This window comes from Myxine glutinosa, chromosome 3 (genome assembly GCF_964187855.1).
Source record: "Myxine glutinosa chromosome 3, kmMyxGlut1.1, whole genome shotgun sequence".
Classification (NCBI taxonomy): domain Eukaryota; kingdom Metazoa; phylum Chordata; class Myxini; order Myxiniformes; family Myxinidae; genus Myxine; species Myxine glutinosa.
Genome location: NC_136263.1, coordinates 102628661 through 102655360, shown reverse-complemented (window position 1 = coordinate 102655360; position 26700 = coordinate 102628661). Strand labels below are relative to the sequence as shown.

Sequence of the window (26700 nt, the reverse complement as noted above, 5' to 3'; positions counted from 1 at the left end):
CCGGGCATCAACCATACATACTGTTACTTTTGTGGGGGTAGGAGATGAAATGCCTTTGAAGTCAGGAATGTATAGTTTAGCATGGACCGTGTGACACGTAGAAAGCTCATTTTGATGTACATAAGCTGGGTAAACGTGCAGGTTAAGAGTGTTTGCATGTCGCCCTAAGGGGCGTAGTTTTTGTGTTAACTAGTTCTAAGGCGTAAGATTAATGAACCCCAGTGTGTAATTGGCCTCCTGTAATTTTCCCTTTGTTCTTATAAAATGCAGCCGGTCAGGCAATGGGCTCCATTAGCCAACCACGCTGCCAGGGCCGACAAACAGCATGTTCAGATCGGCACGTAAATCCCACCTCACGACCGCCGACATCATCCGAACATTCTCAGTGAGAGATTAGACTCTGCCCCCCAATGACTCATGACGGGGAGGCCATGTTCTTCCTTAATTTTCTCCACAAACCACCAAGCCATTTCAAGATGCTTGTTTTGGTCTGGGTCAGTGAGTTTGTGTTTGATTTGTATCCTGTATGGATAAAGTTTAATGTCATCATGGAGAATCGTCCTGAGACTTGACACTATCAGTCAGATTTATTGACCGCGGTGGCGAAGCTACTTTTTTTGGACTGTTTCCGGCCGACCTGGACCCTCTCAGTGACCTCAGGAGTTTTCAGCAAATCGCATCCAGAATGAGTTAGTCTGTCTGTTGATTTTAAAGTTTAAATTGTGCACAGTTCATTGCTCTCAAAATGTCTTCGTCCATTTGAATATTCTCTCTTTTCCTGGGGTGTGTCTGCAGTTCATTCTTCTCTTGAACTTTCTTTGAGTTTTGATGTAGGATTCCACAGAAAACGCCTTTTATTCATTTGTACAAGGCATCATTTTCTACAGGTCCTCAGCTATAACGTTTTCTATAACAATAATAAAAGGCAATGTGTGTCCGTTAGTCAGCGTGTCTCCTCCATAACTCCAAAACCATGAAACCTAGCGGCCCAAAACTTTGCATGCATACGAAGGGACCCCTAAAGGAGTTAATGAATGAAAATTGGATGTTTGGATAAAGATAAACACCCCTTTTGAAGAGAAATAATGGCTTACCTTCATGAAACACTTTATCCTTGGTCAGCTCAACATCCTCTGGCAAGGGTCTTTGTCACCATTTTGTTTCGGCCTTTTCCTTGCCTTGGAAACATGCCTTGCCTTGGAAACATGATCTACTGTCTCGAACTAATTGAAGTATATAATCGAAATCTATGTTCAGGTTTGAGGATCGGATCACGAGGACTAAATAATTGCCGAAATCTGGAGTGAAATATCAAAATTATAAGAACTCAGTGATTCTTACAACTAAGTGCATTTATTAATTTATATATTTAAAAAAGGCTGTCATACCTCCTGCTCTGTCATCTTAATTCATACCTCCATATGATACGGTGTCACTCTACTGGGACCCGTGATACTTGTAGGAAACCATAAGCTGCGAACCATCTGTTTTAAAAATTCCCACTGTATGATGGACCTAGATTGAGTCTATTTCAAGGTATTAATGAAGTGGGGATTGGCATGTTGGAACTGCGAAACATTTTTGCCTATTTGACAGAAGCAATCTTTTTGCAATCTCTTATCTCTTTGAAATTGCAAAATATTTGACAGAAACAGAAGCAATCCTGACTCTGCAAGGCGGTTCTGAGATTTTAAAAAGAGTGCGGGAAATCCATCAATTTTTTTTTAATGAGATATCACCCACCACAAAGCCTTTAAGGCCACTCAAGGTGGGGGCTCCTTAAAGGAAAGAATATATATCACACAGAAAGGATGAATCTATTGACATCCCTCTTGAATTGAGGTAAGTTGGGAGTTCTGGTCTTCATCAATGCTTCATCAATTTTTTCTGGTCTTCATCAATGATCTCTCTGCCTCTCTTGAGAATCCTCTCTATCTCTTTGCTGATGACTCCACTCTCTGCTGCTCCATTCCTCATCCCTCAGATCGGCAGTCTGCAGCCTCCTCACTCTCTGCAGACCTGAACAAAATCACAGACTGGTCAAACAAGTGCAACATGTCTTTCAATCCTGACAAATCTCACACTCTCACGATGTCTCTCAGAAAAGACCGACTGGACAACCCTCCCATCCACTTTCTGAACAATCCTCTCCAAGAAGTTCTGTCACTCAAGCTTTTGGGTCTCACTATCTGCCTTGATCTTTCTTAGGAAAACCACATTTCCAAGCTGGCCTCCAAAGCCAGTCGCCGACTGGGCATCCTCCGTCGTGCGAAGTCCTTCCTTCGCACACCTGAGCTCCTCACCACATACAAGGCTTGCATCTGCAGCTCAATGGAATACTGTTCTCCCCTCTGGGCTGGTGCTCCTGCCTCACACCTAGCTCGTCTTCACGCTGTTGAAACCAAAGCTTTCAGAATCATTGGAATCTCCCGCGATGAAGCTGACTCTGAGGGCCTTTCACTCACTCACCGCAGGCAGGAAGGTGGGCTTTCTGTCTTATACCGACTCCTATCCGGCCTAGCCCCCCCAGCTCTGTCTGTTCTCTGTCCCCCAAATATTCCTACAGGTCGCACTAGATCTGCCAACAACCCTCTTATGGTTAAACTGCCAAAATCAAGACTCTTTGCTCACCTTCACTCCTTCATGCCTCTTTTCTCCTGCCTCTGGAACAAACTCCCTCACTCTCTTCAATCCCACTCCTCCCTCCAGGTCTTTAAAACAACTGTTCACCACCATCTCTTATCTTCCCCCATCCAAAACCTTGATCTCTTCTACCCCCGTTAATTCACCCCAGATCCACTTTTTTTTTTTTTTTGGAAATACCGACTTCTTTCCTGGAAGTTCTAGCACATCCCTTAGGAACATCCAAGAGGGAATGGGGGTGCGATTGGGATCAACATCAAGACTTGGCGAGGTCACGTCTTTTCGAAGCTGTTCCATGCGCTCACGCTTTCGAAGCTAAGTGATCTTTCTCAATTGTGTTTTTGTCGAGACTGTATCTATCTTTCGGTGTATGTACCTACAGCGTATCTTTTGGAAAATTTTCGGTGCTAATTTTTCGTACATGTATACACAATCGTCGGTTAATGCGTATCGAGTATTCTGAGGCCTAGTACTCGTAGGCTTGGCTACCGTACCGTCTCCGACCTTGTGGTTTTGTTTTTCTCGCAGCGATTCGTCGAATGCGCTGCAATTATTTTCGTTCTCTGTTTCGTCCCAGTCGTTCACCCCATACCTCCTTGTTTAATATCTCTACTCAAAAAAAAAAAAAACCCCAAAAAATATTTCCTGCCCAGGTCTTATTCGTTTATTTTGTTGTTCTTTTTTGTTTGTTCGTTCTTCGTTCGCGATCACGCGATCACGTGGTTAGAAATGTATTATCTCTCCCCTGAACAACTATTTTCTCTCATATATTATAACACCCTTTTCTTCTTTTCCTACAAAAGGATGCTTTTGTCTTGCTCACCAAATCTATTCATTCCAAAAAATATATATAATACCATCTCTTACAGTTCCTCCTTTCTACATTCCCTAAACTATCCAGAACTCCACCCCTCCTCCAGTGTCCTCAAACGTATTTTTGACTCGAAGGTCTCAAACTCATTTTGCAAAAAATGTTCGTTTCCCATGAATCGTACACTTTTCAAAATCCAATCTCACCCCTCCCCTCCAAATCCTCCCCATCACCCATCCCTTTCAAATCTCCCCCCTTGCCCCTTCCCTCCCCTCCCTCCTAAACTCCCCCCACACCCCTCCCCTCCGAGACTCTCCCTCGCTCCTCCCCTCCTAGACTCCCCTCTCACCCCTCCTCAAAGCAACCTCCCTGCTTCTTCCCCCTTCCAACTTTCACCTTCATCTCACCCAACCTTCTGCCCCGCTATTCCCCCTCCTCAAATAACACCTCACTGTGCCTCACCCAATCTCCATCAAACCTTTTGTCCGCCCCATTCTTCCCTTCCTCCAAACTATTCTGAAATCTCTGAAATCTCTGACACACCTTGAACAGCTCTCCCTGCCTCTTCCTCCTCTTCCACATCTTACCCTACCCTTCCCCCCCCGGTTCTGGACCCGATGCTCCCCCTTCCTCTTCATTAACGGTATGGACCTCAAACATCCGGGGCCTTCGCTCAAACTTGACTGATATCTCCATACAGGTTACTTCTGACAAACCAGATGTGATCTGCTTAACAGAAACTTTCCTCCTTCATGATGTCTCTGATGCCTTGGTATCTCTCCCAGGTTACTCCCTCCTCCGGTATGATAGACCTGAGCCTCGTCCTGGAGGTGGGGTTGCTATCTTTATAAAAAACTCTCTTCCTCACTCGCCCTCCACTGCCCTCTCTCCACCTCACCCCCAGGAATACCTTTGGCTACGGCTTCCCCTTCGCTCCCACCTTTTGTTCATATGTGTGTTGTACCGTCCACCAAACAGCGATGACTCCATCTACATCTCGCTGTCTGATAATATGGACCAACTTCTATCTACCCATCCCAACTCTCTCTTCCTCATATGTGGTGATTTCAATTGTCACCATGCCAGTTGGCTGGGTGTGGGTACCTCTCTCACCAGCCATGGCTCTTCAGCAAAGGACTTCTGCGACTCACTAGGACCGACACAATCTGTCAATTTCCCGACCCGGATCTCAGTCAACGGAGCATCTTCTCTTCTGGATTTGGTTATGACAAACTTCCCTGAAAATGTCTGCTGCTCTTCTTCTGCTCCAATCGGCTCATCTGATCATGTGCTTGTCAAAGTGGACATCTCTCTGACCATTCTCAGAGAGCCTCCTCAGCGTCGACGAGTCTGGCATTTCACTCAGGCCAACTGGCACGGTCTTCAAGCAGCCATCAATCATCTGGACTGGTCTCCCATCTCTACCGCCTCTGACATCAACTCATCCTGGGAATTCTTTCAAAGTAAATTGCTCTCTCTCATGCACAGATTTATCCCATCTCGTCTTCAGTTGTCATACCCTTCCTCCCGTCCATGGTACACGGAATCTTGTGGTGAGGCTGTTGCCCTGAAACAACTTGCTTTCGTCTCCTGGAAAGCAAATCCAACGGAAGGAAATCTCATTTCCTTTCACAAAGCCCGAAACAAGTGTGTGTCCACCCTCAGGAGAGCCAGGAAACAATATCTCACCATTCTCAAGACCGAACTCTCTTATCTGTCTCCCTCTTCCAAATCCTGGTGGTGTCTGGTCAAATCTGTTTCTGGTGTTTGTTTCCACTCCATCCCCTCCCTCACCTCAAACGGCTTAACGGCTGACTCCGCACGTGAAAAAGCTGAATGCCTCAACTCTGTGTTTGCCTCTAAATCTTGTGTCCCAAACCCATCCCTCTCTGTTCCCACCGTACCCAGTCGTACCCAGCTGCTCCTGGACTCTGTGTCCTTTCCTCCTGACAAGGTGGAAAAGTTTCTGTCAACCCTCGATTCTGATTCTGCAACTGGTCATGACGGCATCAGCCCACGGGTCCTAAAATCATGTTCTTCCGCTCTTTCACTCCCTCTTTCTGTTCTCTTCACCCTCTCTTTTGCTCAAGGTCATCTGCCATCTGCTTGGAAATCAGCAACATCACCGCTTTGCACAAAAAAGGTGCAAAACAGATCCCAGCAACTACAGACCAATCAGCCTTCTCCCAATTATCAGCAAAGTCATGGAATCCATCATTGCTTCAGATATGAAATCTTTCCTCTTCTCCAATGGCTTGATCTCTGATCATCAATTTGGTTTCAGACCTGGTCACTCTACTCTGGACATGCTGCTTCTGCTTTCTCAACAATGGATGGAGGTCCTCAACGCCAAACAGGAAATTAGAGCCGTCTCCCTTGACATTTCACGTGCCTTCGATACGGTCTGGCACCCTGCTCTGCTCACCAAACTCTCCTCCTTTGGTATCCATGGAAATCTCCACGCATGGCTGGCGTACTTCCTCTCTGGTCGTAGTCAACGTGTGGCCCTGAATGGGTTTCTCTCATCTCCTCTTCCTGTTCAGGCTGGAGTTCCCCAAGGTAGTGTTCTGGGCCCTGTGCTTTTTCTGGTCTTCATCAATGATCTCTCTGACTCTTGAAAATCCTCTCTTTCTCTTTGCTGACGACTCTACTCTCTGTCGCTCCATTCCTCATCCCTCAGATCGGCAGTCTGCAGCCTCCTCACTCTCTGCAGACCTGGACAAAATCACAGACTGGGCAAACAAATGGAACATGTCTTTCAATCCTGATAAATCTCACACTCTTACGATGTCTCTCCGAAAAGACCGACTGGAAAACCCTCCCATCCACTTTCTGAATAATCCTCTCCAAGAAGTTCTGTCACTCAAGCTTTTGGGTCTCACTATTTGCCATGATCTTTCCTGGGAAAACTACATTTCAAATCTGGCCTCCAAAGCCAGTCGCCGACTGGGCATCCTCCGTCGTGCGAAGTCCTTCCTTGGCACACCTGAGCTCCTCACCACATACAAGGCTTTCATCCGCAGCTCTATGGAATACTGCTCTCCCCTCTGGTCTGGTGCTCCTGCCTCACACCTAGCCCGTCTTCACGCTGTTGAAACCAAAGCGTTCAGAATCATTGGAATCTCCCGCGATGAAGCTAACTCCAAGGGCCTTTCACTCACTCACCGCAGGCAGGTTGGTGGTCTTTCCGTCTTCTACCGACTCCTCTCTGGCCTTGCCCCCCCAGCCCGCTCTGGGCTCTGTCCCTCAAATATTCCTACAGGTCGCACAAGATCTGCCTGCAACCCTCTTATGGTTAAACTGCCAAAATCAAGACTTTCTGCTCACCTTCACTCCTTCATTCCTCTTTTCTCCTGCCTCTGGAACAAACTCCCTCACTCTCTTCAATCCCACTCCACCCTCCAGGTCTTTAAAACAGCTGTTCACCACCATCTCTTATCCTCCCCCATCCAAAACCTTGATCTTTTCTACCCCTGCTAATTTCGGTCCCCTTGTGTTTTATACCTCTTCCCCCCCCCCCCCCTCCCCTTCCCACGCCTCCTGCCCCCAAGCCCTCTCCCTCCCACACTTCTCCCTGCTCTCAAATGTTGTGGTTGTGTGCTTCCCCTTCTCTCTCCATCTTGTCTTCCGCTCCCTCTTTTTGTATATTTTGTTTGTCTGGTTGATTTGTTTGTGAAATAAATGTTAGCTCTTTCACGAGCCTCGATTCAGTATACAAAAAAAAAAAAAAAAAAAACTGGTACTAGCACTGGCATTTGCCGATGACCTGATAGTATGTGGAAGGACATCACCCTGGCTTCAAAGGTCATTAGATGTGGCACAGGAATGTCTGGTTGAAGCTGGTCTGGAATTGAATGTTGAGAAGTCTGCTACATTGTCTATTGTCGTAGATGGCAAGGCCAAGCGCTTCGTGGTGGACGCCACGGAAGAGTTCCACTTCGGGGCGCGTAACCTTGCAGCCGTGGATGCAGTGGGTCATCTAAAGTGACGTTCCGCAACCTATTAGTCCTTGAGCCAGACCAAAAGTAATGCTCCGGCGGGGGGAGTAATTCTCATTATGATTTTCCATTAGACCAATGTCTCAAGTGTCAGAAAAGGTGTGATGGACATCTGAGAACGGTAGCTTAGTGCCCGGATGGACGCCATCTTTGAAACCACCCAGCTCGAAAATGCCCATTTGGTGGGGTACATTGTTGCACGTGTATCTGGACTTCTATACTAGCTATCGATGTGCGGTTGACGACTAAATATACGTCCGATGTGTACCGTCTAAATAAAAAATAATATGAAGCATTTTGTTTTAGATTAATTATTATAAAAATCAATTATCGAAAAAAAATCATATATTTTTCAATATTTTATTATTAGACTTGTACTTTTTTTAGTGAAACAACACTGGTATGATTTTCCAAATTATGCATTGTGCTACACCGTTTATCTGTCTATAAAAATAACTCAAAAACTAAAACATATCATCCACCACGAGTTTACAACAAATAAATGTAAAGAGGCATAAAATGACTTAGGCCGCCGCTGGCATTATCTATTCTGACGATAACGCAAGTTAGGAATGTCGTACGGAGAGGATTTTAACACCATACGATATCTAATAAGCAGGCGGAAATTGTTACATAGGAAATCTGCACTTTGGTGGCCATCTTGGATTTCAAAATGGCCGCCAATTATATTAATTATATTCATTACTAGAGTTTGGAAAGACGTATGGAGCTGATTTTAACACCATACGATGTATATTCCTAATAAGCAAGCGGAGGTATCATTGAACATGTCATGTTTTAGTCAAATAACACCGGTATGATCTTCCAAATTATACATTTTGCTAAACCGTTTATCTGTCTATAAAGATTTTCAGGCAATTTGGCCTGCATTATAATAGAGAACAACATATGCTATACAATATACAGTGCACACAAAGTTAATCATCAGAGTCGCCATCAGAGTCATTGGCATCCTGAGCCACGATGGCATCATCCTGCACCATGTTGGAGCATCCCTGCAGCTTACACACAACAGTGCACTTCAACCCATTCAGTATGCAGGAGCAATCTGACGGTCGACACGTCCTTCTGCATGTGCATGAGATGAGATTCAAGACGACATCTGGAGCTGGTAGACCCGCCATCCATCGGATTGTGAGCGAACCGCCATCATCGAGTTCCCAACCATGTCCTGCTGATGGTGTTGGGACGTCTGGTAGGTTTTCAAGGCTGCGTCGCCAGATAGCCGCCTGATAGTTGGCCCTAAGCGTATGCTGCATCAAGGAGTCTTCACAAGGCGGCAATTGTCCAGATTCGATCTGGCCCTTCTTTGCACAGAACATGTGATAACGGAGCGAATTAACACCGACGATCTTCGTGTTCTTGGCGTACAGCTGACACGTGAAGGCCTGAATGCTATTGAAGACGTCTGTTGGTACATTCCACGAAGATCCCAGATCTGTGAATGCTTGAAGATACAGCTCATTCGCTTGCACAAGCTTCAAAGCCTTTATCTTTCCTTGGCTAGCCAGAGCACTCACAGTGTCACACCCGCTCCATGCATGAAGCCCTGGCAATGCACTGCAAACTCCAGACCCCAATACCGCAGCCAACTTTCCAACGTCGATCATTCTGACTCGAACCTTTGTTCCTCGTCTGACGAAGAGCTGACTATCGATGGTTCTGCTGAGATGAAGACTGATGATCAGAACGTCGGTGTCATCTGCCACTAAGATGATCGTCTTGTAGTGGGTAGCGGCGTGCTTTGCGTGGAGAAACATACGCGTGTCTGCTTCCTCATGGCTACATTCGAGTGCTTGCACCAACTTCCACCTATCGCGGGTCAGTACCAGACATTTTTCACCACAGGTGACATACAGTGTTCTGTTGCCTAGCTTTTCGCGATTTGTTTCATGTTTCCACGACTCCGCCAGAAACACAACCAGTTTCTCCTTTGTCTGGCTGCAAGCAAGGAGACGCCGCCAGTTCATGATTTTGTGTGCGGGTCTGATCTCGCTGAAACTGATGCCTTCATTTGAACCGCGGTTCACACGCTCAGCTGCTTTGATTGATTCTTCTGTGTATGTGTCAAAGACAACATCGATGCGCTCACTGCCTTGACCAGCGTGAAGCGCTGCAGCAAGGATGCGGTCAGATAGTTCTTCGAACGTGTCGTTCTCGCCATGCATCTTTTGTATGAGAGCCATCGCATCAATTATTGTTGCACTTCGCTTGTCAACGTTCTCGGCTGGTTCCACAAGAACTTCCATGTGTTTCGCAAGTGCAGCTTTGTTCGTTTTTTTCATTGACCCATCAACGTTTGCCAAAGACCATGGTAACGGCCCTAGTGGGTGACAAAGGACAAGTTGCATGTCGAGGTTCCTTGTCTTGGCGATGAGTATCATGGTGGCAAACAGTTGTCTGTCAGCTCTCAGGACGATCTCCTTGTTTGTGCCCTTCACAACTTTCTGCTTGATCTTACCAAAGGTCTTCAAGTTTAGCTTGTTCAATGTGTCATGAAAGCCTTTTCCCTCTTCAAGACGTTTCTGGAAGCTTTGATACGCCGCTTCCCCCTTTTGCAGGGTGTTGAGTAGGTCATTAGAAACGTCCTCCCTCGCAGCCGCTCCGGTAGATATACTGAGAAGACATGACGGATCATCGGCGAATGGATTGGTCCAGTCATTTTCCAGTAGATCACAGATAGCTGTGACGCCAGACTCATCACGTTTGATGCGAGAAGTAGACAAGTCAGGGTGCTTGGCGTGAGATGTGTCGCTGCCATTCACAAGGATAGTTTCTCGTAGTTGCCTCAGTGCAGTAGCCCGATTTTCTGCAGTTAGATAGTATCGTGACACAGCCCCTTGTCGAAGACTAAAACCTCGTGTTCCTCCAGCTGTTTGCGTATCTTTGTTTACTGTTTCTTCTGTTGTCTGATCAACAGCGATTCTGGCAAATGGATTCCCTGGTCTAAGCTGTACGGAGAAGTAGCCTTGATTGAAATGCCTGTACAACTCGGGGCATGTTTCGTGGAGTTGCGTCATCTGTGCATAGTACACTGGTAGATATCTAGCATAGTTCACCTTGTTCATTGCGAAACACCAAGGGATCACTCTTCTGACACAAGCCAAGTGAAGCATCCAGTCGCCTTCTCTATCCGCACGAATCAACCCCAGCAGGGTCTCTACCATATCAATATACATCATCCAGAAGCGAGCCAGGTCTCCATGTTTGGTTCGCAGAAAATGTAGGTATTTCGCGAACATGTCAAAGCTCTGTACACATGAATCATCATCGAGAGCAGCAGCGAGAGTCTCGTGGCAAACATCCTCCTTGATGCTGCGAATTTTGAGGTCAGTGCTTCGAATCTGGGGTTCCTTGTCAGGATGATTGCTTTCTATCCACACCTGGAAGCCCTTCCAAATGATGCACATTAGTGCCTCGTACATCAACTTGTGGAGTCGCACAGCACGGTTGTATTGCTTGCCTTCCAGAACCCTGTTGATGGAACCTTCAGCGATTACTCCTGACTCAACAGCTACATCCCGAAGGCCTGCATCTCCAAACATTTTCCCAATGCCCGACATGAAGTTACAGATGGTATGGAAGTTCCCCATCATGAGCACGATTCTTCCATATCGATCGACATCTTTCCATGCTATTTCGGTCGCCTTAGCAAATAGTGCCTGGTCTAGCACCACCGGTATACGCTCAAGCTGAAGTGATGACATGATGTTCAGAGCTTCTCTGAGGATTTCTTGCACTGTTGCCATATCTGTGGCAGGCGCGTTTATAGTCGGCAGGTAGCCAACTACATCTTCTGTCACCTGAACACGATCTCTAGTCATGATGTTGAAACCAGTCCACGAACTGATTGTCTGGTCGCATGGTTCCAGCATGCGAGTCATAATCCATACGTGATTTCGGCGCTGCGCAAGGGATGTTGCGCCTGCAAGAGTGTCAGAAAGATCTGCAGGCTTGATTGCAGGTGGGCCCTCTCGTTTCCCACCGCTGTATATTGGAACTAAATCGCTGGATGACGGGATAGATCGCTTCTTATCTGCTTTGGATACTGCCGATGGAGGTTGGGGTGGCAAACATGACTGCGACTTCGGTTGGACGATGATACCGTTGACGCGATGCGATGTTCCGCCACCACTCAGCGATTCCTCTAGCCTGTCGATGTTATCGAATGCTAATACAGTCGGGACCGAAGGGTGCACATGTGACGGAAGTGGTACTGTATCTTTCTCCACACTTGCTAATTTGTCTATGCATAGCGCTGTCTCGATTTCTTCCAGAACTGTGTACGAACATCCGTGCCCGAGTCGATTCAATATTCTGATGACCTCTGTATTACCGGTGAGCGTTTTCATGACCCACGGAAGTAGGACATGCTTCGATGTTCTGATGGTACCCCGGTGTACAGCATTGATGATATCTTGAGCCATCGACCATACCAGTGTGTCGGCACGCACAGAGCTACCCCCACTCCCGCAAATCAAAGTATGCAGAAATACAGGAAGAGAATCTGGTATCTTCACGTAATCTGAAGTGAGTTCTGCTGGCTGAGGCGGCCAACGTTCATTGTAATGAGCATCTTTGATCTGGTGTCGCAGTGAAGTAGCTGCACGCACAATGTTACTTTCACCGTCCGTTCGTTCAAATGCTTTCACTTCTGCTTTCAGGTTTACGCACTCTGCAGCAATCTCTCGCTTTGTCAGATTATCGGGCATCAAGTATACACGGTGTTTCACATTGAAGAAGATGAGCGATTCTCCAAACTCTCTTTGTAATGTGCGCTGCAGATTCTTCTTGATGGAGTCACGAACATCAACTGAAAATGTATCTGAAGACAGGATATCTGTTGCAACATCAACTATTGGAACAATCCTCGGGTTCAAGAACAAGTCAGTGCGAATGAAATTGAATATACATCGTATCATTTCTTTTTTCTCGATATTATCTTCAATGTCAGTTTCTACTTGAGGTTTTTGGGGCCGTGTGTAGTTTCTATAGCAGGAGAAGTGGTAGTGAGCCTCAGCTGCAACCATATCTCGTGTAGTCAATGCCAAAACTCTCTCATCATTGCGAGCTGTCGCAGCATCTCTTATTGTCTTATCTGCTCGAAGTTCAACAGCCAAGACAACTGTTTCACGGGTACGACTGCCTTTTATGAATTTTGAAGCACGCTGGCAAAAAATGCATTTATCATCGTAGACCGTTGAAGTTGATCCTGTCTCTTCCCGTGATGATCGCCGTCGCACCGCATCGCCAGTATCAACTGAAGAACTTCTAGCTGCATTGGTCAAAGTAGCTAGGTGGTTTTTGTGAGTGAAGTCTGATCTACAAGCCCTATGGTATAATATTGGAATATTAGGAAGTTCAACTGCGCCTTCTTGGACTAGCTTTAGAATTGGATAAAAGTTTCTAACTGCGGCTGCGTCACACAATGTCTTCCAAGAACTGTTGCCCGCTGCCTTGCTTAGTTCAGAGAGTGGCGACTTCTTGCTGCACAGGATGCACGTTCCGGACTCAGGTTCAATCTTCGCCCGTTTCGCCTCGACACCGGCCATCTCAGCTGAAAGAACAAAAAGACTGACGTTAGATTACTCCGATATCCGAAAAGCTCGCCAGCTTACATAGACATACTCATCCAAGTCAGTGAACATGTTAGATGGCGCCACAATACAACTCTATAATAGAGTTGTATGTGGCGCCATCTAACATGTTCACTTTTAGTTCTTAAGCCACCCACCCCCCCCCCCCCCTCAGAAATTAATCAGGTCACCGCAACAAATCTCAGACTGAGATATAGAATATAGAATATAGATATAGAATAGCCTGACGTCACTTTCGGCACTGGGTTCTGTGGGTTGATAATTATCGGCGGGAAATTCCAACTGACATAGTTTCGGTTTGTGGAAAGTGCATGCCTTTTCATATATTTTTTGTGTACACTCGTGGTGGATGATATGTTTTAGTTTTTGAGTTATTTTTATAGACAGATAAACGGTGTAGCACAATGCATAATTTGGAAAATCATACCAGTGTTGTTTCACTAAAAAAAGTACAAGTCTAATAATAAAATATTGAAAAATATATGATTTTTTTTCGATAATTGATTTTTATAATAATTAATCTAAAACAAAATGCTTCATATTATTTTTTATTTAGACGGTACACATCGGACGTATATTTAGTCGTCAACCGCACATCGATAGCTAGTATAGAAGTCCAGATACACGTGCAACAATGTACCCCACCAAATGGGCATTTTCGAGCTGGGTGGTTTCAAAGATGGCGTCCATCCGGGCACTAAGCTACCGTTCTCAGATATCCATCACACCTTTTCTGACACTTGAGACATTGGTCTAATGGAAAATCATAATGAGAATTACTCCCCCCGCCGGAGCATTCACTTCAAAAAATGGCCGGTTGGCTCAAGGACTATATGGGTTGCGACCCAATGTTTGGGTCATGAAGGAATTTCAATGGGTCGCACAATCGTTTCAGAAATCGCGGGAAAAAAACTTTATCGACGATTTACTTCTCCCGACTGAACAGAACAGAGATCAAACGAACGCCGACACAAACTTTATAGTGTGGACTCTTCTACCGCGCTGTACCGATGTACCGCGAGTGTATCCGGTCAGTCAGATCATACGTTTAGTTTCCGACACTCGAATGTCCATTGCTTTTCATTCGAAAGATTGAGCTGTGAGAGTAAGGTACTCGCCATGGCTAGAAAGTATCAGCCTGTGTTCCTGAACTATGGGTTCACCTTGTATATCGATAAGCACAATGTTCATCGACCACAGTGTGTGATATGCCTTGACGTGTTGGCCAACGAGTCCCTCAGGCCCCAAAAGCTGAAACAGCACCTCGAGAAGAAACATGGAGATCATGTCAACAAGTCGCGGGAGTTTTTTCTCCGGAAAGAATGCGAGATGAACAACAGCAAGTCAGTAATGAGTTTGGCTGTTTTTCCATCGAAGGGACTGACCAAATAGTCAGGTTCACTATGTTTTTTCGTTCAAAATTTTGGTAGATTAGCAAAACTATACATTTTTGGAATATTCAGAGCATGAGGAATCCAAAAATTAATGTTTACATTTGCGTAGACACCTTTGCGAAAATGACACTCAGGACAGTGATGATGATCTGTAAAAGCATATTCATGAACGGTATAGACCTCGTAGATCCTGTGTATAGGACTTATAGTTCAATCTGATACTACCTATAACTTCCTATAACTTCAAAGGACTTGCAATATCATGTATTATGTAATACAGTTATATCACAAATATAAAGACAATGGTTTTCAATTACCTTTGTTTGTTGCTTTTCTATAATCCTGAGCACTATTTTGAGGCCTTTATTGGATTCCTTGACCTAGAAAACATAGGATTAGCATATTAAATTAAGTCTCTAGGTTGACTAGAAGCTGAGATCGCGCAAAATATGTATTTTATGGCGGCCATTTTCAAAATCCAAAATGGCGGCCATGCAGGTGTCTGTGCAAATGCCAACATTGATTTTCAGATTCTCCATGCTCTGAAGATTCCAAAAATGTACAGGTTTGCTAATCCCCAAATTTTGAAAGAAATTATATTTGTTAACATAGTGAACCTGACTATCTTCATCACTGTCCTGAGTGTCATTTTCGCAAAGGTGTCTACGCAAATGTAAACATTAATTTTTGGATTCCTCATGCTCTGAATATTCCAAAAATGTATAGTTTTGCTCATCTACCAAAATTTTGAACGAAATTATATTTGTTAACATAGTGAACCTGACTAATAGCCAGCCAGCTACCTGGTGGCGGAGAAGATAGCCAAAGAAAAGAAAATGTACATTATTGCGAGTGTTTATTTTTTTTATTTTTTTTTTCATAAAACTATTTCACTGCATTGGCGGTTTGTAGGTTCATAAAGTAATACATGGCGCAGCTCATTCTCAAGGGGGGCGTGGTCTCTCGCTCTCTCTCTCATGGTCGTGGAGATCCGTACAAAATAAGGACAGTGTTTGGTATGATTGTCGTCAATTTACTTTATTGTTCAATTACGAATTGTACTACTGAACAAAGATGATGAACCGAACCCTTACCAAGATATTAACGTCATTCGCCCTCTATATTTCCGTGACGGTTTGTGGGCGGTGGGGGTGGGGGGAGTGGGGGAGGGTTCGATGGGTCGCGACTGGATGCCTGGGTTTTTTATTGGGTCCTGGGCTGAAAAGGTTGCGGAACGCAGATCTAAAGTACCTGGGTGTCTTATTCCAACACCAGGGAGTGGGGGAGTCTCATGGAAAGATCTTTGTGAACGGCCTACAGAACATTGGTAGGGCCCCACTGAAACCACAACAAAAGGGGTTCATTTTGAGGGATCACCTGGTGCCAAAACTTTTACATGGGTTGGTGCTGGGAATAGCAAGGAGAGGGACTCTGCGCAAATTAAATGTGCAAATGAGGCATCACGTACGGCTATGGCTGAGGCTACCGAGGGACACCCCGGTGGCCTTCTTCCATGCCAAAGCGGATGATGCCAAAGCATCCCACCCCTCCCCCCCACCTGCCTTCCCATGCCTCCTCCCCCCAAGCCCTCTCCTTCCCACAGATCTTCCGATGTCCCTGTTCTCTGCTGTTGTACTTGTGTGCTTCCCTCTGTCTCCCCATCTTGTCTCACGCTCCCTTTATTGTATGTTTTGTTTGTCCGTTTGTTTTTTTTTGTAATTGATGTTAGCTCTTCCATGAGCCTCGATCTTCAATACAAAAAAAAAAAAAAAAAGTGAGGGGAAAGCAAGATGCAGGTAAACTGTTCCAGTGATGCAGTACGGGGGAAAAAACTAGAACAATACCTCATAGTCTTACTCCTCCACAGATACAGTGTTTGGTTGGGAAGAAACTGCCAAATGTGTAGAGCGACTGAAAGTATGCTCATGTGAAACAACCTGAGGTTTTTTTTGTTTTTTTTTGTATACTGAATCGAGGCTTGTGAAAGAGCTAACATTTATTTCACAAACAACTCGACCAGACAAACAAAATATACAAAAAGAGGGAGCGAAAGACAAGATGGTGAGAGAAGGGGAAGCACACAACCACAACATTTGAGAGCAGGGAGAAGTGTGGGAGGGAGAGGGCTTGGGGGCAGGAGGCATGGGGGGGGGAGGGGGGCGGGGGGGGGGGGAGAGGTATAAAACACAAGGGGACCGAAATTAGCGGGGGTAGAAAAGATCAAGGTTTTGGATGGGGGAGGATAAGAGATGGTGGTGAACAGCTGTTTTAAAGACCTGGAGGGTGGAGTGGGATTGAAGAGAGTGAGGGAGTTTGTTCCAGAGGCGGGAGAAAAGAGGAGTGAAGGTGAGCAGAAAGTCTTGATTTTGGCAGTTTAACCATAAGAGGGTTGCAGGCAGATCTTGTGCGACCTGTAGGAATATTTGGGGGACAGAGCCCAGAGAGGGCTGGGGGGGCAAGGCCAGAGAGGAGTCGGTAGAAGACGGAAAGACCACCAACCTGCCTGCGGTGAGTGAGTGAAAGGCCCTTGGAGTTAGCTTCATCGCGGGAGATTCCAATGATTCTGAACGCTTTGGTTTCAACAGCGTGAAGACGGGCTAGGTGTGAGGCAGGAGCACCAGACCAGAGGGGAGAGCAGTATTCCATAGAGCTGCGGATGAAAGCCTTGTATGTGGTGAGGAGCTCAGGTGTGCCAAGGAAGGACTTCGCACGACGGAGGATGCCCAGTCGGCGACTGGCTTTGGAGGCCAGATTTGAAATGTGGTTTTCCCAGGAAAGATCATGGCAAATAGTGAGACCCAAAAGCTTGAGTGACAGAACTTCTTGGAGAGGATTATTCAGAAAGTGGATGGGAGGGTTTTCCAGTCGGTCTTTTCGGAGAGACATCGTAAGAGTGTGAGATTTATCAGGATTGAAAGACATGTTCCATTTGTTTGCCCAGTCTGTGATTTTGTCCAGGTCTGCAGAGAGTGAGGAGGCTGCAGACTGCCGATCTGAGGGATGAGGAATGGAGCGACAGAGAGTAGAGTCGTCAGCAAAGAGATAGAGAGGATTTTCAAGAGAGTCAGAGAGATCATTGATGAAGACCAGAAAAAGCACAGGGCCCAGAACACTACCTTGGGGAACTCCAGCCTGAACAGGAAGAGGAGATGAGAGAAACCCATTCAGGGCCACACGTTGACTACGACCAGAGAGGAAGTCCGCCAGCCATGCGTGGAGATTTCCATGGATACCAAAGGAGGAGAGTTTGGTGAGCAGAGCAGGGTGCCAGACCGTATCGAAGGCACGTGAAATGTCAAGGGAGACGGCTCTAATTTCCTGTTTGGTGTTGAGGACCTCCATCCATTGTTGAGAAAGCAGAAGCAGCATGTCCAGAGTAGAGTGACCAGGTCTGAAACCAAATTGATGATCAGAGATCAAGCCATTGGAGAAGAGGAAAGATTTCATATCTGAAGCAATGATGGATTCCATGACTTTGCTGATAATTGGGAGAAGGCTGATTGGTCTGTAGTTGCTGGGATCTGTTTTTGCACCTTTTTTGTGCAAAGCGGTGATGTTGGCTGATTTCCAAGCAGATGGCAGATGACCTTGAGCAAAAGAGAGGGTGAAGAGAACAGAAAGAGGGAGTGAAAGAGCGGAAGAACATGATTTTAGGACCCGTGGGCTGATGCCGTCAGGACCAGTTGCAGAATCAGAGTCGAGGGTTGACAGAAACTTTTCCACCTTGTCAGGAGGAAAGGACACAGAGTCCAGGAGCAGCTGGGTACGACTGGGTACGGTGGGTACAGAGAGGGATGGGTTTGGGACACAAGATTTAGAGGCAAACACAGAGTTGAGGCATTCAGCTTTTTCACGTGCGGAGTCAGCCGTTAAGCCGTTTGAGGTGAGGGAGGGGATGGAAGGGGAACAAACACCAGAAACAGATTTGACCAGACGCCACCAGGATTTGGAAGAGGGAGACAGATAAGAGAGTTCCGTCTTGAGAACGGTGAGATATTGTTTCCTGGCTCTCCTGAGGGTGGACACACACTTGTTTCGGGCTTTGTGAAAGGAAATGAGATTTCCTTCCGTTGGATTTGCTTTCCAGGAGACGAAAGCAAGTTGTTTCAGGGCAACAGCCTCACCACAAGATTCCGTGTACCATGGACGGGAGGAAGGGTATGACAACTGAAGACGAGATGGGATAAATCTGTGCATGAGAGAGAGCAATTTACTTTGAAAGAATTCCCAGGATGAGTTGATGTCAGAGGCGGTAGAGATGGGAGACCAGTCCAGATGATTGATGGCTGCTTGAAGACCGTGCCAGTTGGCCTGAGTGAAATGCCAGACTCGCCGACGCTGAGGAGGCTCTCTGAGAATGGTCAGAGAGATGTCCACTTTGACAAGCACATGATCAGATGAGCCGATTGGAGCAGAAGAAGAGCAGCAGACATTTTCAGGGAAGTTTGTCATAACCAAATCCAGAAGAGAAGATGCTCCGTTGACTGAGAGCCGGGTCGGGAAATTGACAGATTGTGTCGGTCCCAGTGAGTCGCAGAAGTCCTTTGCTGAAGAGCCATGGCTGGTGAGAGAGGTACCCACACCCAGCCAACTGGCATGGTGACAATTGAAATCACCACATATGAGGAAGAGAGAGTTGGGATGGGTAGATAGAAGTTGGTCCATATTATCAGACAGCGAGATGTAGATGAAGTCATCGCTGTTTGGTGGACGGTACAACACACATATGAACAAAAGGTGGGAGCGAAAGGGAAGCCATAGCCAAAGGTATTCCTGGGGGTGAGGTGGAGAGAGGGCAGTGGAGGGCGAGTGAGGAAGAGAGTTTTTTATAAAGATAGCATCCCCACCTCCAGGACGAGGCTCAGGTCTATCATACCGGAGGAGGGAGTAACCTGGGAGAGATACCAAGGCATCAGAGACATCATGAAGGAGGAAAGTTTCTGTTAAGCAGATCACATCTGGTTTGTCAGAAGCAACCTGTATGGAGAGGTCAGTCAAGTTTGAGCGAAGGCCCCCGATGTTTGAGGTCCATACCGTTAATGAAGAGGAAGGGGGAGCATCGGGTCCAGAACCGGGGGGGGAAGGGTAGGGTAAGATGTGGAAGAGGAGGAAGAGGTAGGGAGAGCTGTTGAAGGTGTGTCAGAGATTTCAGAGATTTCAGAATAGCTTGGAGAAAGGGAAGAATGGGGTGGACAAAAGGTTTGATGGAGATTGGGTGAGGCACAGTGAGGTGTTATTTGAGGAGGGGGAAGAGTGAGGCAGAAGGTTGGGGGAGATGAAGGTGAAAGTTGGAAGGGGGAAGAAGCAGGGAGGATGCTTTGAGGAGGAGGTGTGAGAGGGGAGTCTCGGAGGGGAGGAGCGAGGGAGAGTCTCGGAGGGGAGGGGTGTGGGGGGAGTTTAGGAGGGAGGGGAGGGAAGGGCAAGGGGGGAGATTTGAAAGGGATGGGTGATGGGGAGGATTTGGAGGGGAGGGGTGAGATTGCATTTTGAAAAGTGTACGATTCATGGGAAACGAACATTTTTTGCAAAATGAGTTTGAGACCTTCGAGTCAAAAATACGTTTGAGGACACTGGAGGAGGGGTGGAGTTCTGGATAGTTTAGGGAATGTAGAAAGGAGGAACTGTAAGAGATGGTATTATATATATTTTTTGGAATGAATAGATTTGGTGAGCAAGACGAAAGCATCCTTTTGTAGGAAAAGAAGAAAAGGGTGTTATAATATATGAGAGAAAATAGTTGTTCAGGGGAGAGATTATACATTTCTAACCACGTGATCGCGTGATCGCGAACGAAGAACGAACAAACAAATAAGAACAACAAATAAACGAATAAGACCAGGGAAGGAAAAAAATTTGGGGTTTTTTTTTTTTTTGAGTAGAGATATTAAACAAGGGGGTATGGGGTGAACGACTGGGACGAAACAGAGAACGAAAATAATTGCAGCGCGTTCGACGAACCGCTGAGAGAAAAACAAAACCATAAGGTCGGAAACGGTACGGTAGCCTAAGCCTACGAGTACTAGGCCGCAGAATACTCGATACGCATTAACCGACGATTGTGTATGCATGTACGAAAAATTAGCACCGAAAATTTTCCAAAAGATACGCTGTAGGTACATACACCGAAAGATAGATGCAGTCTCGACAAAAACACAATTGAGAAAGATCACTTAGCTTCGAAAGCGTGAGCGCATGGAACAGCTTCGAAAAGACGTGACCTCGCCGTGATCTCGCGAGACTTTTGTCAAGGTGGATTACATAAAGGCCCCCTTCGTTATATGGAGCCCCGTGGCTCTGAAAACGCCGTAAATCTTAAAGAGAAGACAAAGAAGATCCCTCCTTCTCCATATTCAGCAAAACAATGGGTGAATTTGCTGGTGGCGGGTGGTATTTTGAGAGAGACCTGTGGTGCGGCCCCATGGTTTTGACACACGTGGGATTAGCAATGGTGCCTGAGGAGCACATGCCAGGGGTCCTTCATCTTGGGAAAGTTAACATCGGAAAGTTAACTCCCCCTCCCCATCATCCTGGGGTATATTCCATGACCAATCAGCTTGCTATCACTTGCCAAGCCAGCGGTTCCTTATAAACTGTTTCGTTGGAGTGCTACCTTGAGTGCTTAAGCCACTTGGCAATTGCTCTTCAAGCTTATGGTCAATGGAACACCCCTGCTCCCTCCTCCTGTTCTGCCCCTCCTCTTCATGCTGCTCCCCTCTCCTCTTCCTACTGCTCCCCTCTCCCCGTCCTCCAGCTCTCCTCTCATCCCTCCTCCTGCTCCCCGCAAATCCCCCCTCCTGCTCCCCGCTCACCCCTCTTCCTGCTCCCCACTTATCACTCCCACTGCTCCCTGCTTACCCCTCCCGCTCTTCTCTTCCCCTCCCTCCTCTCACATTGCCTCCGTCCTCCCACTCACCCCTCCAACTCCCCCCTCCCACACCTCCTTCCCCCTCTTCCTTCTCACCCCTCCCTGCTTTCTCTACTCCTCCTCCCCCCTCCCCCCTCCAACTCTCTCACCCCTCTTTTAATATTCTCATCAGCTAAGTGACTCTGCTTTGCCCAGCAACGCTGGGTACCTTTGCTCGTCTGAAATAAGAGAGAAAACATGAAAAAAGTAATGAATGGTGAATACAACAGTGTTTGGTTTGTTTTTTTGGGGGGGAGGGGGGAGAGATGGGATTTTAACCTGGGTTCCTTACATCACGAGCCTGGAATTCAGATGAGAATACTAACAGACTAGCCCATTTTATTTTTCTTCCCTGCCCGCCCCCCTCCCTCAAGATGCCAGAAGAGGATGCCTTTGCTGTACTTATACGCCTAATGAGGGATAATCCATATTCCCTGCGCAATCTTTACCTTCCTGGAATGCCTGCACTGGGCCTTGCTCTTTTCCAGTTGGATCGGCTGTTACAGGTAAAAAACAGAATTAATTGATTTTTTGAAACCTAAATTAAAATATCAATCTGTTGTTGCTGTCTACCACAACCTTTCCCATTTAGGCCATGGGGCATACCATTAAAATCCACTTTTTCGTGCAACAGGAATGGGGATTACTTGATTTATTCATGAAAATCAGCAAAATATTCGTTCCATTCGATATAATAATGTCCCCAATAAATATACCTGCACATTAAAATACAAATAAAGAAAGAATTTCGATTAAAAAAATCAGGTTTAAAATTCGCGGACAAGGTTGTTCACGTGATAAATTCAGCGAATGAGCGCTCCAGATACGTCAGGTGCCGTAATTGGCCAATCACGCAGCTCATACTAAGCTCCGTTCGGTAGCTGACAAACCAAGATGGCGACGCCCATTGCTTCGGCAGTGACAGGAAAACCTGTTCAATTTTCGTCCAAATTTTGCGTGATGCATGTTGTCCATAAAACTAAAAGCAATTTCATTCAATTCAATGATAAAAACTGGGCCCGCTTTGTTGAATTTGCGAGTAAATGGTTGCTCTATGACTGTAAAGAACGCGATTTACTGGCCGACTGTGCGGTAAAGCTGGGGCTTGATTTTGCCGATACACAATCCTGCATTGAAGCCAAACCAGAAAATCCCAACATTGGCTACCATTATGATTGTTCACGTCGCTTTTGTGACATCAGTAAAGTGAACAGGCTGAAGGAGAAAAAGACCGAAACATCTACATCTCATGGTAAGTTAATATGATTATGTAGTAATTTTTTTCGTAAGCTTTAAGTTTAGCCAAAAGTTTCAATTGTTCTGCAAACATAGACATGATCATGATGATAGAATCTGATCGTGATGATAGAATTCACATTACATTGCCATATATCATGATCAAATAAATCATCATGCTTGATTCAAGCAAGTTAGTAACAAGTTCCGGAAGATTTGGAGTTGGCCTTAGAAGAGTAGTATCTTCAAATTCAATTGACAAATGTACAGCAGACTCAGCAAGTCATGCATGATGAAATGTACATTTTATGATTTTGTTTATCTATTTCAAGACTACAATTTATAATACAAATCGTACTATTGCAAGCATGCTCTTTTACTTTAGTAATAGTATCATGATATGTGGGGATATTGTGGTTTATGTCATCAGGCTCATGTCACACCTCATTACAGTTTTTAGGATCCACAAAGAATTAAGAAATAATTTTGTACATGTAGACTACACATTTTTACTAAATTGTACGGTAGGTACTTCTTACTGTCCTGTAAATGATGGTAATAAAAAGTATGTTTACCTTGTCGGAGAAGTTGTTAAAAAAACCATGATTTGATATTTGTTACTAAAAAAGACAGATGTTTGCAAAATTTTAAACTCTATAATTATAAACAATAAACACATGTTGAGTTTATTTTTATTTTGTATTTTTGTTTTGTTGTTGTTTTTTTGCACGGTGGTCATGGTCATTAATATTTTTACTAGCAAAGCGTGTACAAATGTATAACAAGGGATGCACCAATAGATTCTTGGGGGGGGGGGGGGGGGGGGACATGGAAGTTTTTTGAAGAAAAAAAACGTCACCTACTATTGAGGCAAAAAAGAAAATTTACTCACTGATCTGAGTAGAAAAACAACAACTGAATATCAATGAAATACATTAGATATGAAAAAACACTTTGCCGTCTTGGTGGCGGAAAAAAAACCCCACTTTGTTTTTAACAGTTCCCGAGAAATCCTTGAAGACGTCGGAGCTATCGACAATTAAAAAAAATAACATGTGGACTTTGTTCTAAACAGTTTCTCAAAAAATCCTGGAAGACGGCGGAGCTATCGACAATTTTTTGTGCACAGTGTGCATGTATACTTTTAAGGTGCAAATGTTTACTTGCACAGTTACTTTGAGTGTGACCGCTATTTTGTCAATGCATGGATGATGCTGCCGGCTTTATTTGGGGCAAATACCAACGTGAGATAGCACAAGTTTTTATTGTTGCATCAAATTGCACGTTCCATCCCATGATATCCTAAAGGCCAAACAAAAATATAATTGTTGTATTATATATATTTTTAAATATATTGTCAGAAAAAATTGGGTATACAAGTAACTGGAAGAAAAAAAATGAAAACAATTGTGTATATTTATGTTTAGACAATAATTCAATGGTTGGTAGGTAGGAAGAAAATAAATACATGTTTCATATTTGTTGAAAAAAAGTTAAATTCTAATCACTCAAAATTTGTTTCTTCCTTCTGTTTAATGCAGATGCCGGGACAGACATGAACGAACTTGACGATGGTCCAGTTGTAGTTAGTGAAAGCAGTGGAGAGCCCAGCAGAAAGAGAATGTTGCGTTCCTCAGATGCAAACAGCAGCCAAAGAGATTGGAGCAGGCGACATATGTTTCCTGAAGAGTGCATTTTCTGCCATAGCAACCAATACAAGCGCAGTCACATCTCAGGAAAGAGGTCAATGGTAAGGCTAGTAAAATGTGAACTCATCAGTGGAGGTCAACTTCTAAAGGCTGCAAAAGCAAAAGAGGATGTACAAATGCTGCATCAAATAGAAGGGGAGGACTTGGTTGCCAGGGAGCTTCAGTACCATCATGGCTGCTACAAGAACTACACAAGATTTTTGAGTAAACCTGGCAAGCCATTGACCCCAGTTCAAAATGGCTATATTGATGCTTTTGACAAATTCAGCCAAAACACCATCAGAAAGCGTCTAATTATAGGCAAAGAAATTCTTACATTGAGTAAACTCAATAAGATATTTATCCGCGCCATTAAAGATGTCAGCGGCATCGATGCACCATATCGAACATGGCATCTGAAGACGCGACTACAGAAAAGCTTTCCACAGTTAGTCTTCATCAAAGCCAAAAGTAGAAACATGAGTTTAGTGAGTGTCTATCAGCAGAAGATTTGGCCGAGGACTTGGTAGACGATACACTCATTCAACTGTGAGACTACACTCAAGTGAGACGACTCACTCAACTGCCACTCATTGCCATTCTTCAAATCAAAGAAGATGAACTGATCATAGAAGGTAGAAGTAAGAAGTTAATTTAAAAAAAGTAAAATAAAAATGATTTATTTGCGGCACAACATGTTTCAGCTGCGGCGGACCATATTTTCAGATTGGATTCATTTTCAACTTATCGCTATGACTATCTAGATACAAAAATATCATGTTTATTGGTGTATTTTAGTGAAAAGGAGGTCTAGAAACAATATCACAATCAATTTTTTTCATTTTACTCCTCAAACTATCCAGAAATAAAAGAAAATGCAGTAACGTATAGTTGATGAATATATATTTACTTGCATTTTCATCAAGTGCGCGTTAAAAATTAATGAGCACCCCTGGTGTCTGGGGACATGGTGTTTCTTGTTCAGGAGCACATCCCCAACCCATCTATAGCAATTTTAAGTAATCCCCTGCGTTGTTGCACGAAATTGTCAAATTGAGCACATTTTAGCCCTATGCCCCATGGCCTAATTGTGGTTGCCCTCAGTGCTGCATTCATCTCCACTGCTGCAGCTCCTGGGCTACATGTCTGACACACTTCAACAGTCCTCAGTAATATGCCCTCATTTTGCACCACTTGACTTACTGGGTTGAGGTTCCTTTTCCTTTTTTCTTCTCCTGCTTCCTGGCTATAAATCTCCTGTGCCATAACCTCCCCCAGCATGGTGGAAACTTCCTTTTTTAGCATGATTTTTTTTCACACTTGCTATAAGAGTGCTGACCAGCAGGAGACGCCTGCCACGCGTCTATCCCGTTTAAGCATTCACTACTCAGCTTACAAGGATTTGAATTGTAGCCAGTCAATAAGATATTGAAATTGAAATGAAACTTCTGGCTTTAGTTTCAGTCTGTGAAAGGCCTGTCAGTTTAACTCTTGCGGTGATTACACTCCATGCTGATGACATGCCAGTGGTCCCCAACATATATAGTATGACCTTGCATTCTGTCCATGTGGTCTAGGATATGTGTGTTCTTGTTGTGATTACGAGCTTTGGCATTAGGGCCAAGATGCATGTGTATTTGTTTGACAAGCTTTGTTTGACTGTGTACTCTGATCTTGGGGCCGAAGTACATGTCCTCAGCTTTGTTATGATGTTCGTTGTGCCCTCATTTTGCATTTTTATTATAAAATGCATCTCTCAACAGAGATTATGGCCAGTGAACCAGTTATGCATTCATGGATTGATTCACTTCCCATGGGTGGACTGGCATTGCCCCCAGAAAGGCTTCTAAAGCCTTTGTTGGTTGACTTGTACTGCAAATAGCAGTGGAGCAGCGAACACTACTTTTCACAGTGGACGGTCTGTATCTTTCCAAGACTGCAAGTAAAGCCAGAAGTTCCATTTTAACTTTAATGTTTTAGTTTCTGGCTACAATGCAACATCATCTTTAACAGAGTAATGGAAGCCCAAACAGGCTGGGTATATACCAGGCACCCCCCTTTTGGTCAGGAGCTTTGCAGTAAGTGTGGGACTGCCAAAAGGGTTCATGGTCATCGTTCCAGTGAAGAGGTACTATTGGATATACTCCCTCATGAGACGGCTTTCTGTGCTTAAAGTCCGTATGCTTAAAAGTCACCAGTCTGTGCTTAAAACGTGGGACGAGTCCACTCAATGCTGGAGTCCACTCAAACCTCGGCTAGATAGCTCAATGACCATTTGCTTTATTTCTACACAATTCTGTTGGATGAGGCTACACTAATAGTGGTTCCCTTTTTCATGTCTTTCAGTGTATTACCCACATTTACCTTATTAATAAGGTCTGTCTTTCTGGTTGACTGATATTGGTTTT

At 45.0% G+C, this 26700-nt stretch overlaps 1 protein-coding gene across 10 annotated transcripts in view; it reads left to right on the top strand.

Annotated features, from left to right (window-relative positions):
• The window catches only part of LOC137414235 (ecotropic viral integration site 5 protein homolog), a 139894-nt gene that overhangs the window by 48073 nt on the left and 65121 nt on the right, over window positions 1-26700 (top strand). For all 10 annotated transcript variants that reach the window (XM_078774344.1, XM_078774347.1, XM_078774342.1 and 7 more), the window contains one exon: window positions 21743-21874. In XM_078774344.1, coding sequence (XP_078630470.1) covers window positions 21743-21874 — 132 coding nt within the window. The remainder of the gene's footprint in view (window positions 1-21742; window positions 21875-26700) is intronic.